Source organism: Schistocerca gregaria, chromosome 3 (genome assembly GCF_023897955.1).
Source record: "Schistocerca gregaria isolate iqSchGreg1 chromosome 3, iqSchGreg1.2, whole genome shotgun sequence".
Classification (NCBI taxonomy): Eukaryota; Metazoa; Arthropoda; class Insecta; order Orthoptera; family Acrididae; genus Schistocerca; species Schistocerca gregaria.
This window is the reverse complement of record NC_064922.1, coordinates 258,867,445-258,883,246: the sequence shown is the minus strand read 5'-3', so window position 1 is coordinate 258,883,246 and position 15,802 is coordinate 258,867,445. Positions and strand designations below refer to the sequence as shown.

The 15,802-nt window shown below is 47.7% G+C and overlaps 1 protein-coding gene across 1 annotated transcript in view; it reads left to right on the top strand.

Moving 5' to 3' along the window:
* The window catches only part of LOC126355330 (uncharacterized), a 423,957-nt gene that overhangs the window by 389,998 nt on the left and 18,157 nt on the right, over positions 1-15,802 (top strand). The window contains exon 6 of the mRNA XM_050005624.1: positions 6,194-6,528. Coding sequence (XP_049861581.1) covers positions 6,194-6,528 — 335 coding nt within the window. The remainder of the gene's footprint in view (positions 1-6,193; positions 6,529-15,802) is intronic.

Genomic DNA, 15,802 nt, shown 5'->3' with positions numbered 1-15,802 from the left:
TTTGTTAACAACATAAGTATTTTCACACAAAAATTAAGATTCTTCCCAAAGCTAATGCTAATGTAGAAATGAGTCTGGAAAATTTCCATTAAAGAATGGAACATTCATGTTGCCCCCTTATGGTTGTAAGCTTGATTATCCCAAGGAACATGTAAAGAATTTCTTCAATGTACAGCGTACAGTTTTTGTTGACAGCTATCTGAAATGCTCAGTGTGACGATTGCGACTGAAAATAGAGAAAACCGAGTTTTGTGCTGTTATTAAACATTTTCATTTGAAACGTTGGGCTGCCTCACAAATAAAAAAATGGATGAAGTTCATGTGGACTCTCGCTATCACTGAAAACCATTTAGTTTTGCATTAATGAATTTTAAACGGATAAACAGCGTATTGGGAACGCACTCCGGCAGTCCATTGCAGATTATCACAAAGGAAACCTATGACAAAACCCATGATATGAAACTTCCTGGCAGATTAAAACGGTGTGCCCGACCGAGACTCGAACTCGGTACCTTTGCCTTTCGCGGGCAAGTGCTCTACCATCTGAGCTACCGAAGCACGACTCAGGCCCGGTTCTCACAGCTTTGCTTCTGCCAGTATCTCGTCTCCTACCTTCCAAACTTTACAGAAGCTCTCCTGTGGCTAAGCTATGTCTCCGCAATATCCTTTCTTTCAGGAGTGCTAGCTCTGCAAGGTTCGTAGGAGAGCTTCTGTAAAGCTTGGAAGATAGGACACGAGATACTGGCAGAAGTAAAGCTGTGAGTACCGGGCGTGAGTCGTGCTTCGGTAGCTCAGATGGTAGAGCACTTGCCTGCGAAAGGCAAACGTCCCGAGTTCGAATCTCGGTCGAGCACACAGTTTTACTCTGCCAGGAAGTTTCATATCACCGCACACTCCACTGCAGAGTGAAAATCTCATTCTGGAAACCCATGATATGTTAGGCATTTCAACTGAGCAAGCGCATAATACACTCCTGGAAATGGAAAAAAGAACACATTGACACCGGTGTGTCAGACCCACCATACTTGCTCCGGACACTCCGAGAGGGCTGTACAAGCAATGATCACACGCACGGCACAGTGGACACACCAGGAACCGCGGTGTTGGCCGTCGAATGGCGCTAGCTGCGCAGCATTTGTGCACCGCCGCCGTCTGTGTCAGCCAGTATGCCGTGGCGTACGGAGCTCCATCGCAGTCTTTAACACTGGTAGCATGCCGCGACAGCGTGGACGTGAACCGTATGTGCAGCTGACGGACTTTGAGCGAGGGCGTATAGTGGGCATGCGGGAGGCCGGGTGGACGTACCGCCGAATTGCTCAACACGTGGGGCGTGAGGTCTCCACAGTACATCGATGTTGTCGCCAATGGTCGGCGGAAGGTGCACGTGCCCGTCGACCTGGGACCGGACCGCAGCGACGCACGGATGCACGCCAAGACCGTAGGATCCTACGCAGTGCCGTAGGGGACCGCACCGCCACTTCCCAGCAAATTAGGGACACTGTTGCTCCTGGGGTATCGGCGAGGAGAATTCGCAACCGTCTCGATGAAGCTGGGCTACGGTCCCGCACACCGTTAGGCCGTCTTCCGCTCACGCCCCAACATCGTGCAGCCCGCCTCCAGTAGTGTCGCGACAGGCGTGAATGGAGGGACGAATGGAGACGTGTCGTCTTCAGCGATGAGAGTCGCTTCTGCCTTGGTGCCAATGATGGTCGTATGCGTGTTTGGCGCCTTGCAGGTGAGCGTCACAATCAGGACTGCATACGACCGAGGCACACAGGGCCAACACCCGGCATCATGGTGTGGGGAGCGATCTCCTACACTGGCCGTACACCTCTGGTGATCGTCGAGGGGACACTGAATAGTGCACGGTACATCCAAACCGTCATCGAACCCATCGTTATACCATTCCTAGACCGGCAAGGGAACTTGCTGTTCCAACAGGACAATGCACGTCCGCATGTACTCCGTACCACCCAACGTGCTCTAGAAGGTGTAAGTCAACTACCCTGGCCAGCAAGATCTCCGGATCTGTCCCCCATTGAGCATGTTTGGGACTGGATGAAGCGTCGTCTCACGCGGTCTGCACGTCCAGCACGAACGCTGGTCCAACTGAGGCGCCAGGTGGAAATGGCATGGCAAGCCGTTCCATAGGACTACATCCAGCATCTCTACGATCGTCTCCATGGGAGAATAGCAGCCTGCATTGCTGTGAAAGGTGGATATACACTGTACTAGTGCCGACATTGTGCATGCTCTGTTGCCTGTGTCTATGTGCCTGTGGTTCTGTCAGTGTGATCATGTGATGTATCTGACCCCAGGAATGTGTCAATAAAGTTTCCCCTTCCTGGGACAATGAATTCACGGTGTTCTTATTTCAATTTCCAGGAGTGTATATTGCACAGAGAAGTGGCTCCAAAGAAGGTGTGTACCGCGACTGCGCACAGTCGACCAGAAACGCAGCCGCCACAATATTACTTTAAGTATAATCACACGTATATCTAAATCGCCTGATCCTTGTATTTGGGAAAAGTTAGGGTGCGCTAGATAATAAACGTAGTACTCGTAGAAGAAACTGAGACCTGAAGATCTAGAAGCTCAGCGTCTAACACTGGATGGAACCTGCGTCGCTTAATAAGAACGTGAGCGAGTTAAGAGCTTTCCATATGACGCTCGCGACAGTAGAACAGATACACAGAGGAAATACAGTATTTCCGAGGATATCACCAGTAGTAGAGCGCAGTACAGAAGTGCAGAGTCCTACGAAGCAAAGAGATGTCATCTAACGCGCGACTGATTTTTACTTCTTGCACTGTAGCTACTATTACGAAATCACCGGTTTTCGAGCACTGAGGCCTCCACTTCTCTTGAGATTCCAGTTTCTTCACTGACAGATGACTTCGCTCTTTCTTTGCCACACTGGAAGCGACTGCCACACCTAATCACTACGTCAGATGATGGGAGCCCGCGCGGGATTAGCCGAGCGGTCTTAGGCGCTGCAGTCATGGACTGTGCGGCTGGTCGCGGCGGAGGTTCGAGTCCTCCCTCGGACATGGGTGTGCGTGTTTGTCCTTAGGATAATTTAGGTTAAGTAGTGTGTAAGCAGTTAAGCAGTGTGTTAGCAGTTAAGTCCCATAAGATTTCACACGCATTTGAACATTTTTTTCAGATGATGGGGACGCTGTTGTCTGATTCTACCACCAACTCAGCATCGATTGTTGACGAATTGTTCCTCTTAAAATGTAGAGAGCGAATTACCGCAAGGCGTCGCACTTTGTGGTATTATTTCGGCTGCTCTAGCGGTGAGATGCAGTACTGTGGCGCGGTGATTTCATTGTGTACCAGCACTGCAGATATGTACCATCAAATAAACAAAATATTAATCACGTAATTTTATTTACGTTTGTAGGTGATAATCCAATTTTTATGAATATTTGTTGTGCTTGGCTTGGTTATAGTGTGCAAATCTAACTTGCTGGGTAGGGTAATTATTGCAATACTTCCATTATTTTTCCCCAGTGCATTCAATCATAGCATGCACCGCATTTCGTATAACAGTATCTTACACGGACATTCTGGAGGACGACTACGAAAGCTATTCGTCATTCTCTGAATAACAAATAATTGTTACTACGAAAAATTTTGGTTACGGAACAGTCGAGCATGACTTGGCAAATGAAAGGCCAGGTTTTTTATGTAGCTTCACTTTTTTCTAAAGAAAGTCTAAAATGTTCTTAACTAATTACGAATGGCCTTTCTTTTCTCGTCCAGTTTCGATTGAAAAAATGGGACATAAGTTGTGGGACATCGCAGAATCTTCCCTCTTCAGTCCCTATAGTTTCATGAATTTCCGATAGATGTCGGCGCTATAAGTAGCCTTCAAAATGGCGTCTGTAACGGAGGTCCGTTCCGAACAAAAAAGTGTCGTTGATTTTTTTTTGTGGGAAACCAGAGCATCGCAGTTATTCATAGGTGTTTGAAGATTGCCTACGTAGACCTAGCAGTGAACAAAAGCAGGGTGAGTCGTTGGGCGAGGCATCTTTCATCTTTGCAGCAAGGTCGTGCAAACCTGTCTGGTCTCCGCACACAGCTGTGAGTCCCGCAATGTTGGAAGATGCGAAAACTGTCATTCGAGGTGCTCGACGGATGACAAAACACATCGTTGCGAACTCGACGTCTCTATTGGTAGTGCTGACACACACACACACAAGATATTCAGGAAATTGAAGAAACGAGTTCAGCACGTTTATTGCCACAAAAATGCAAACGAACGTCTCTTACTGCATGACAACGCAAGGCCTCACACAAATCTGCGCACCCGAGAGGTGTTTAGAAAACTTCACTGAACTGTTCTTCCTCATTCATCGTTCAGCCAGGATTTCGCGCCTTTCGACTTCCATATGTCTGGCCCAATGAAGGATGCACTCTGCGAGAAGCAGTACATGGAGGATGGAGAGGTTTTGATGCAGCAAGACGTCGTCGCCGACATCGACCAGTGGATTAGTGCCATCCGGACATACAGATCCTATCAGTAAGGTGGTGTAAGGCCGTCGCAGTGAACTGATATTTTGGTGAAAAATAGGTTTTCCTAGCCAAAGGAGTGGGGAATAATACAATGTATTGAAATCTTGAATAAAAGCTACTCGCTTTCAGAAAATAATCTGTTGCACTACTTATTGAACGTCTATCGTACATTTAAACTAAAGAAAATTATGTTAAGTGAAAGCTGATTTAATCTGTCTATGTTCTGTTTGAGAGATACATAACGTTTGATGCACTTGATGTTTCTGACTACAACTCATATAGCCATAAATAGATGGTAGGCCCTATCATTTTACTCTGTTCATTCGCAGTCCTATGAACAATTTTTTAGTTCTGAAGGAGGGAAGACCACTGTAAGGAAGTCAAAAATGAAGAAGAGGGCGTCTGTTAATGATAAGAGGCGAACAAAGTGGAAGTTCTCTGTTGTTAATGTTATACATCAATGGTGACTTAGAAACTACTTCCATGATTCAAAGACCTTATAGTCCATGTTTTTGTCTGCTAGAGAAGTCGAGAGAAGCAAGTCTTCATGCGGTGCTTTGAGGACAGAGCCTTAACAACCAGTCAGGTTGCTGCCGAGTGTCGACTTAGATAAGCAGAGAGAGAGAGAGAGAGAGAGAGAGAGGGAGAGAGAGAGAGAGTTTTCAAGTTAGAGCACGTGGGGGCGTGCTGGCGCGTACGTATTCGGAAAAAGCGCTACTCTTCCTTTTGGCTTGGCCTGTGCCAGATGCTATTCACATCCTACTGCCTGCTGACAATTTGAACAGTTCAGAATTTATATTTTGAATTACTGGGGGTGGGCATTAGTAAGTTGCAACGTCTAGGATTATTGATGAGACCGCTCCTCATTCGTGTTACATTGGCGTGGTGCAATTCCTCACTACACGATTGTCCAGGTGCTGGTGCGGGACATGCTTTTTCAATTGTGTTTCCATGTGTGCAACATTACGTCTTTGTCCAGATCGCGTCTTTTTTTTTAATAATCGAGGATCGATATCTATTCTTCTTCCACTTTACTTTTAGTAAAGTATATTCGCCATTAATATGTACGGCGAAAAAATAACATCTTAGTGCACAATTCTTATAGATAGAGGGCACTTTTTACTGTTACCAATCAGGTTTCTCCAAACTGTGATGTAAGATTTTAACAGATTAAAAATTACTTTAGTTATGACAGCGAACCAATAGTTCTGTACTGAAATGTCACTCTGTAACTGCAATATATGGTATATTGGCATTTAATAAATTCCAAAACTTATTTTTGCAAACTCAGATAGTTCTACCAGTAACTATATCTCTCTTGTTAATTATATTTTCAACTTTATCTAACATATCTGAAGATGGCAGCTAGGCTCAAACCGGTCATTGGAAATAAAAAATAGCGATCGAAGATTGAAATGCCATATTTTTATTAAACCGGTTCTGCATTAACGTATTGGCGTTTCTAGGAAGTTGCGCTGCCAAATAAAAGTTACAGCCCACACTGAACATCCGTGAGTAGCTGCACTTTTATTATAACCACCCGGTGTATTCGTTAGCGGAGGTAATCGACACACCAGAAATGGTATGCTTCAATTTATTGTAAACATTTGTCTTCAGATCTCTAGGGGGTCAACAAACGATTGGTAACGAAGATGGTTCCGTGTGTCGGCAGACGTGAGCAACGGCACGCTGGTGGTGGTGCTGTCCGGGGAGTCCGCCGAGCTGCCGCTGGGGGTGGTGGGGGCGGTGCCCTCGCGGCTGCCGCTGCTGGTGGTGGGCGGCGCCGCCGGCGTGCTGCCGGCCACGGCCGAGGAGGCGGCGGACGCCGGGGGGCTGCGCGGGGGCGGCGCCGCCCCGCTGCTCGTGCTGCACGACGTCGCCGAGCCGGGCGTGCTCAAGGCGGACACGTGGGCGGCGCGCCTCAGGGAGCTGCCGCTCTGGCACCACTACCTGCGACAGATGGGCGCCGACGGCGAGCAGGCGGCCGGCGGGGACCGCGTCGTGCAGGTGGGACAGCCTCTAACAATGTACAGTCTCAGCTACCCACACTCATGCTCATAAATTAAGGATAATGCTGATGCACGGTGGGCGGTTTGCGGGTTTAAATCACCTCGGGGTATGACCGTGCGGTGCATTTGACCTGCGGTCGTCGCACGGTGGAGCTGGCAGGAGTCCACATACGCAGAGGTGTATTGGTGCATGTCAGAGTACGGTGCAAGCGAGTAAGTATGCAGACGTCTTCAGACCTGGTAATGGTGACTGTGTGCTGAAAATGGTTCAAAGGACACATATTGATGGCGTTATGAGAGGTAGAGTACTAGGGCGACTGGAGGCTGGTCAAACACAGCAGGTCGTAGCACGGGCCAACAGTGTGCCACAAAGTGTGATCTCAAGATTATGGCAACGATTCCAGCAGACACGAAACGTGTCCAGCCACTACAGTACGGGACGTCCACAGAGTACAACACTACAAGAAGACCGATATCTCACCATCAGTGCCCGCAGACGGCCACGGAGTACTGCAGGTAGCCTTGCTCGGGACCTTACCGCAGCCACTGGAACAGTTGTCTCCAGACACACAGTCTACAGACGACTGAACAGACATGGTTTATTCGCCCAGAGACCTGCAAGGTGCATTCTACTGAGCCCTGGTCACAGGAAAGCCCGTAAAGCCTGGTGTCAAAGACACAGTACATTGTCATTGGAGCAGTGGTCCCAGGTTATGTTCACGGACGAGTCCAGGTATAGTCTGAACAGTGATTCTCGCCGGGTTTTCATCTGGCGTGAACCAGGAACCACATACCAACCCCTTAATGTCCTTGAAAGGGACCTGTGTGAAGGTTGTGGTTTGATGGTGTGGGGTGGGATTATGATTGGTGCACGTACAACCCTGCATGTCTTTAACAGTGGAACTGTAACAGGTCAGATGTAGCGGGAAGTCAATTTGCACCAGAATGTCCGACGTTTCAGGGGTGCAGTGGGTCGCACCTTCCTCCTGATGGATGATAACGCACGGCCCCGCCGAGCTGCCATCGTGGAGGAGTGCCTTGAAACAGAAGATATCAGTTGAATGGAGTGTTCTCCAGACCTAAACCCCATCAAGAACGTCTGGGATGCTCTCAGTCGACGTATCGCTGCATGTCTTCAAACCCCTACGGCACTTCAGGAGCTCCGACAGGCACTGGTGCAAGAATCGGTGGCTGTACCCCAGCAGCTGCTCGACCACCAGATCCAGAGTATGCCAGCCCGTTGTGCGGCCTGTGTACGTGTGCATGGGATCATATCTCATATTGATGGTAGAGTACATGCGCAGGAAACAGTGGCGTTTTGTAGCACATGTGCTTCGGGACGGTTTTCTCAACTTGTCACCAATACTGTGGACTTACAGTTCTGTGTAGTGTGTTCCCTATATGCCTATGCTATTAGCGCCAGTTTTGTGTAGTGCCACACCGTGTGGCACCACATTCCGCAATTATCCTTAATTTATGAGCGTGAGTGTAGTTTTAGGATGTGGGGCGGAGTTTGTTATCATAAATAGCACTCAACCGCTGTAACCTATTTTGCACAACGCAACTACTCTTCTCGAAAGACAATGCTCTCATGACCATATTGTCAACACGCAGCTCAACAGTCTTTCGGCAAAAAACCACCAAAAGAAGTTCGCATCGTTTCCGCTTCAGTGCTAGCAGCACAGAGAACACTCGTCTGCATACCATATGCTGTGGTTACTTGAGTGATTCGTGGTAAGAGAATGTAATGTTGGTGAAGAAGAATATAGGTATCGTACATAGTTGTGGGAGCCAAGAGATCAACAGCATCAATGTCGAAGAAAAAGAAATCTTGTGATAAAATGTTCTGCAGCGTCACATTCTTCTCATTCAAACTTCTTCACTGCTCGATGTTTCCATCCCTTTGGTGGGATCTTCTTCAGCATTCCAATGGGGTCTTTGGATGGCTGAACACCCTCGGAACAGTGTCTCCCTTTAACTTATAAAACGCTATTTTTCCGCACTTTTCTGAAGAGGCTCAGTTATTAGGTAAAACTCTTCCGGCCACTATCGATGGACTGTCGTCATTGGGAAAGTATTGAAATCATGTATTGACAAACAAGAGGAAACCAAAATACTATTCCTTTTATGCTGCTTCCGTTGTTTCCTGATAGCTGTGTATACCTTCGCTCACCATGGGTGGATGCTTGTTTCCTTCATGTCAGGTAGTCACTAAGGTGAAAACCTGAGTCGTCATATACAGGGTGGTTGTAATTGAACTGACAGCACACCGAGTGCTGGAGTGCGGGCTACATACGATGCGTGTTTTTTGCAATTAAAAAAAGACGTGCTAAGATATCTCAATAATTTTAGCTTTACACGAAAGCTAGTACCTTAATCTACGCACTGACGCCATTACAATCTGATTCTTCCTTATTTACGTTGTGTACTGAGTGTTTAAGATGCCTCCGATAATCGTGAGTCCCGCCGACTGTGAAGTACGGGCTGTTATAAGATTTCTTAGTGCTAAAGGCCTAAAAGCGATCGATATTCATCGTGAGATCTGTGCTGTTTACGGAGAAAACATTATGAGTGATGGAATGGTAAGAAAGTGGGTGAGAGCATTTAAAGATGGCCGCACAAATGTGCATGATGAGCAACGGAGTGGGTGTCCTTCGGTTGTCAATGAAAGTTTGGTACAGGAAGTGGACAACAAGGTGAGAGGAAACAGACGCTTGAAGATTTACTCCTTGCGGGATGGCTTTCCTAATGTTTCTCGTAGTGTTTTGTACGGCATTGTGGGCAAGAACATGAATCACCGAAAATTGTGCGCACGTTGGGTACCGAAAATGTTGACCCATGTGCACAAAACCAAACGTTTAGACGGTGCATTGACTTTTCTTGAGCGGTACCACAACGACGGTGAAGATTTCTTAAGCCAAATTGTTACGGGTGGCCTACGTCACACCAGAATCAAAGCAACAGTCCATGGAATGGCGGCATTCAGATTCATCCAGAAAAGTGAAGTTTAAGCAAACAGTTTCTGCCCGGAAAATCGTGTGCACAGGAGCATTGCTTGTGGAACTTCTGCCTCGTAATGAGACAATCAATGCAGCATTTTACTGTAAGCCATTGCACAATCTGCACCGTTCAATTCAGACCAAAAGACGTGGCAAGTTGAGCAAGGGCATTGTTTTCCTGCAAGACAATGCCTGTCCGCATGTGGCGAATCAGACCAAAGATCTCATCACATCTTTTCGATGGGAAACTCTAGATCACCCTCCATCCAGCCCCGATCTTGCGCCCAGTGACTATCACCTGTTCCTGCACTTGAAGAAACACCTGGGCGGTCAGCGTCGTCAAGACGATGACGAAGTCAAAACAGTGGTGATGTAGTGGTTAACAAGTCAGGCGGCAGACTTATACACTCCTGGAAATGGAAAAAAGAACACATTGACACCGGTGTGTCAGACCCACCATACTTGCTCCGGACACTGCGAGAGGGCTGTACAAGCAATGATCACACGCACGGCACAGCGGACACATCAGGAACCGCGGTGTTGGCCGTCGAATGGCGCTACCTGCCCAGCATTTGTGCACCGCCGCCGTCAGTGTCAGCCAGTTTGCCGTGGCATACGGAGCTCCATCGCAGTCTTTAACACTGGTAGCATGCTGCGACAGCGTGGACGTGAACCGTATGTGCAGTTGACGGACTTTGAGCGAGGGCGTATAATGGGCATGCTGGAGGCCGGGTGGACGTACCGCCGAATTGCTCAACACGTGGGGCGTGAGGTCTCCACAGTACATCGATGTTGTCGCCAGTGGTCGGCGGAAGGTGCACGTGCCCGTCGACCTGGGACCGGACCGCAGCGACGCACGGATGCATGCCAAGACCGTAGGATCCTACACAGTGCCGTAGGGGACCGCACCGTCACTTCCCAGCAAATTAGGGACACTGTTGCTCCTGGGGTATCGGCGAGGACCATTCGCAACCGTCTCGATGAAGCTGGGCTACGGTCCCGCACACCGTTAGGCCGTCTTCCGCTCACGCCCCAACATCGTGCAGCCCGCCTCCAGTGGTGTCGCGACAGGCGTGAATGGAGGGACGAATGGGGACGTGTCGTCTTCAGCGATGAGAGTCGCTTCTGCCTTGGTGCCAATGATGGTCGTATGCGTGTTTGGCGCCGTGCAGGTGAGCGCCACAATCAGGACTGCATACGACCGAGGCACACAGGGCCAACACCCGGCATCATGGTGTGGAGAGCGATCTCCTACACTGGCCGTACACCTCTGATGATCGTCGAGGGGACACTGAATAGTACACGGTACATCCAAACCGTCATCGAACCCATCGTTCTACCATTCCTAGACCGGCAAGGGAACTTGCTGTTCCAACAGGACAATGCACGTCCGCATGTATCCCGTGCCACCCAACGTGCTCTAGAAGGTGTAAGTCAACTACCCTGGCCAGCAAGATCTCCGGATCTGTCCCCCATTGGGCATGTTTGGGACTGGATGAAGCGTCGTCTCACGCGGTCTGCACGTCCAGCACGAACGCTGGTCCAACTGAGGCGGCAGGTGGAAATGGCATGGCAAGCCGTTCCACAGGACTACATCCAGCATCTCTACGATCGTCTCCATGGGAGAATAGCAGCCTGCATTGCTGCGAAAGGTGGATATACACTGTACCAGTGCCGACATTGTGCATGCTCTGTTGCCTGTGTCTATGTGCCTGTGGTTCTGTCAGTGTGATCATGTGATGTATCTGACCCCAGGAATGTGTCAATAAAGTTTCCCCTTCCTGGGACAATGAATTCACGGTGTTCTTATTTCAATTTCCAGGAGTGTATATGGAGGGTATTCAAAAACTGGTACAACGTTATGACGAGTGCCTCAATATTGACGGAAATTTTGTAGAAAATTAGATTAAGGTACAGGCTTCCATGTAAAAATAAAAGTATTGCGATATCTTAACACGTCTTTTTTAAATTTCAAAACGATACTTACTTAAAAAATACGCCTCGTACATGGCAGGAGGCTGAAACTTCGTAAGTAAGTTCATTAATCGGTGCGCTCGTGGAGTATGCTGAAAAAAATAATAATTTCACTTTCTGCCACCGGGTCAAAATATGGATCTGCAAGTAGTGAGGAGGTGGCGTGGGTGCAGGAACAGGGGAGTAACAACCGGACACATGATAACGGTGGTTCTGGGACGTTTATTATACTATGGTCACCAGTTGCAATATATGTTCAATATGGACTCCAGACTTAGCAACGTGCTCCATCTGTAACACGGAAGGCCTGACAGCTGCCCCTGTGTAATTAGAGCGGTATGTAGTCTCATGATATCCCTTGTGTCAGGAAGGATCTGGATACATTCATGATAGACGCTATCTTACACGTATCCCCGCAACCAGAAGTTACGTGGATTTAGGATTGGGGGGATCTGGAAGGCCAATCATCTTGAATTTGCTTAGAGATTATGCGGTCGTTAGTGAATCTTTCTCGAAGCAAATCTTTCAGCAGACTAGCGACATCTGCTGTCGCCCCATCTGGCAAGAATATAGTGGTGTGAACACAGTTGCGTTCTTGCAAACATAGAGCCTCGTCTTGCACAAGGATGTCCTTATAACGTGCAGATGTCACTACACCTAACAGTCATCTGCTCGAAGAAAAACGGAGCGAGAAAGAAGGAGGTTGTGAAGCCACAACACACTGTCACGTAAGCTGAGTGTATTGGATGTTCCTACAGGTGTGGCGGAGTGGAACTCCACATGCAACAGTTCTGTGTATTCAGGGTACCGTGCAGAGGAAAATGTGCCTCGTCCGTCCAAAGAATATTCCTCGGCCACATGTCATCCATTTCCATGTGTGCTAAAAAACGAAGGCTAAAGTCACTCGCCAGCCGTCGTGACCGAGCGGTTCTAGGCGCTTCAGTCCGGAACCGCGCTGCTGCTAGCTCGCAGGTTCGGATCCTGCCTCGGGCATGGATGCGTGTGATGTCCTTAGGTTAGTTAGGTTTAAGTAGTTCTAAGTCTAGGGGACTGATGACCACAGATGTTAAGTCCCATAGTGCTTAGAGCCATTTGAACCAATTTTTCAGAGTCATGCCGTTGTAGCCTATCTTGAGCCTTCATTTGGTGCACATTCTGAATCTTCTGTGGACACAAGTGCAAAATGCTCCGCAAAATCTTTTGAACTGTTTACCAGCGGGGATATAATTCCTGTGACGCAGCTGGAGCACTGGCTACATAATTTAGGTATGTGCTGTACGGCAGGCGGTAGCTAGAGCAAATTCATAAACAATGTAGAACTTGGAAACCCATTCAGGGAATATTCGTTCACATTTTTGTTGAACGCAGTTGGTTTTTACCATCCTGTATTAAAACATTCCTTTTATCAATAGTGCAATTTATAAACGATGTTTTGTGAGTAGAATAAAATTTCCAATGGTAAACTTAACTGCTTTTTCGACGTTACTTTACCAGCTAACTAAAAATAGGAAAGCCTTGAATCCTTTCTACTAAATTTAGTGAGTATTAAGATTCTTTTACAGGGAGTGCAGTGGAGCTGACGCTGAGATCATTTATTATATGGTTATATCATCGCTAGTCTCACTGAACTCTTCTGAATTCTACATGTCATGTGTGGTCTGGCGTCTCCTTACCAGCAACAGGTCCCAGGTTCAAACTAGTTAATTCCCTAAAAAACACGCTCAGAGCGTCGTTGCGCGAAAGTGGTAGGGAGACACGATATAGTACAAACAGACACCACCATAAATGTTTAGACTATTGCTGCCGTTCTTACAAAACAACTTTCCCAGCAGCGCACAGTCTTTCTTCTCAATACCAATTGCGTTTCTTACGGCATACTTCATACCTCTTAACCCTTTACCACAAAACTCAAAGGAAATCAATACACAGCGCCAAGCGACAAACAGCATACTGACGACAAGACAGGAAACATCCCACATTCAGACTAGTTATAGCGCTACATTTTCACCTAATGGTAGAAAGTGGAACTATTATATTTTTAGCATACTCCATGACCGCTCCGATAAATGAACGTACGTGCGGTGTTTCAGCACCGTGCGATGTATACAACCCGCTCTGCGGAACTCGCAGCACCGTCAGTTGAGTTATAACTACATGATATATTGAAATTGTACACATGATCCTATATTTTGACTATCACGTGGGCTTTCCTTCTATAAACATTTCTTTCTCTGGTGGGCATACATATGTAATCCATAACCTGGCGACTTTGCCGCTCCACTACCGCTGATCTTACTTTTTGTCTTAAACGTGTATGGCGTTGGTACATTCTCCTACTGTCCTTCTAGTTTAGCCGATATATACTTTGCCACAGCCACACGTCACTTCATATATTCCCACTGCGTGGCGGCGGTCAGACACGTCCGCTGTAGGTGGAAGAAGTCTTTTATCTTGTTCAAATGGTTCAAACGGCTCTGAGCACTATTGAACTTAACATCTCAGGTCATCAGTCCCCTAGTCTTAGAGCTACTTAAACCTAAGGCATCACACACGTCCATGCCCGAGGCAGGATTCGAACCTGCCACCGTAGCAGCAGCGCGGTTCCGGACTGAAGCGCCTAGAACCGCTCGGCTACAGCGTCCGGCTTTTATCTTATGTTGACCGAATAACATACTCCTTAAACTATTCTTCCGAAGGATTCCGCCTATGTGGTCGGTTACTATAGATATAAAGGGTATCTTTACAAAATCAGCAGGAGGTACTTCGTTTTTGTTTGCATTACTCTTGTTACCACTTCGTTTGCAGGCCCTATTCATGGAAAAGTCAACATAGCCACTAGACATCAAAGTTTGCTTAAGGAAATCTAGCTCTAGTCGCAAGCTGTTACTGCCACTGATGCGGAATGCAAGCGAAGACATATTATTCAGAAGAGCGTCTTAATTTTCGGCTGGGTGGTGGTGCGAAGATGCGTCTGGATAGCTGTTGGTGGATTTACTATAAACTGCCCTACACTGTTGTCACATCTACTGTAGACCAACTCATCTAAAACTGGAGATCGACCTCAATCAACCAACATGATGAAGCTGATTTTAAGAAAAAAGCGTTCTAGGCAGTAAGATTTCAAGAAGGAGCGACCGTGAAGCAGTTGAAATATCGAAGAACGACTACAGTTTCAATAGAGATGACGGCTACAGGATTCAGTCTTCGTGGCTACCCGCTATCTCAGAAGTAAATACTCAACCACGGCGAGTGAGCAACATACACAGCAAGTACTAGAATACAACCGAGTCGGCACAACAACAATAATGCGAGGGACGTCAATGGGTAATGCAACACTTTTTTCTGAAAGGAGTCTGCCCCGGTAGCTGAGTGGTCAGAGCGACAGACTGTCAATCCAAAGGGCCCGGGTTCGATTCCCGGCTGGGTCGGAGATTTTCTCCACTCAGGGACTGCGTGTTGTGTTGTCCTAATCATCATCATTTCATCCCCATCGACGCGCAAGTCGCCGAAGTGGCATCAAATCGAAAGACTTGCACCAGGCGAACGGTCTACCCGACGGGAGGCCCTCGTCACACGACATTTCATTTCTGAAAGGATTGCAAAAAACCGTATTACACCCCACTCTTCTGGCTATAAAGCCCTACTTTCCAACATAATCTCCGTTCAATGCGATGTCTTTACGCAAGCTTGCTAGAGGGAGCTGTATGCCCGTATGGTACCACTCTCCTGGTCGACGTCGGAGACAACGTCTTACTGCACCAATAACCTCCCCATTTTCCACGTAGTGCTTCCGATGGACTGTTTCCTTCATCGGGCCAAACAGATGGAACTCAGAAGACGAGGAACTAAGCGGGAACACACTTTTGAGTACCTCACCTTGTGGACGAGTGAGCCAGCACTACTGATAGAGGAGTCCAGTTGAGTTTGATTGTGACCAGTCAGTCACCTCGACTGGCAATGTCCAGAATTACAGGCGTCACCGCTGTGTAACGCCAGTTGGCCCGCGGGAGATCGGACAGGTTTGCGCCAGGTTGTTGCAATGATGACAGACGCCTCGCCCAACGGCTCACCGTGCTTTTGTTCACTGCCAGGTCTCCGTAGGTAATCTGCAAGCACGAGTGGGATGTCTGCGATGCTCTGGTTTTCCGCCAAAATAATCTCAACCACAGGTATAAGTTTGGAACGCATCTCCGATATAGGCGCCATTTTGTAAACTATTATAGCGCTGCCACCTTTCGAAACTTCATGAAACTATATGGACTGAAGCGAGAATATTCCACGATATCCCACAAGTAATGC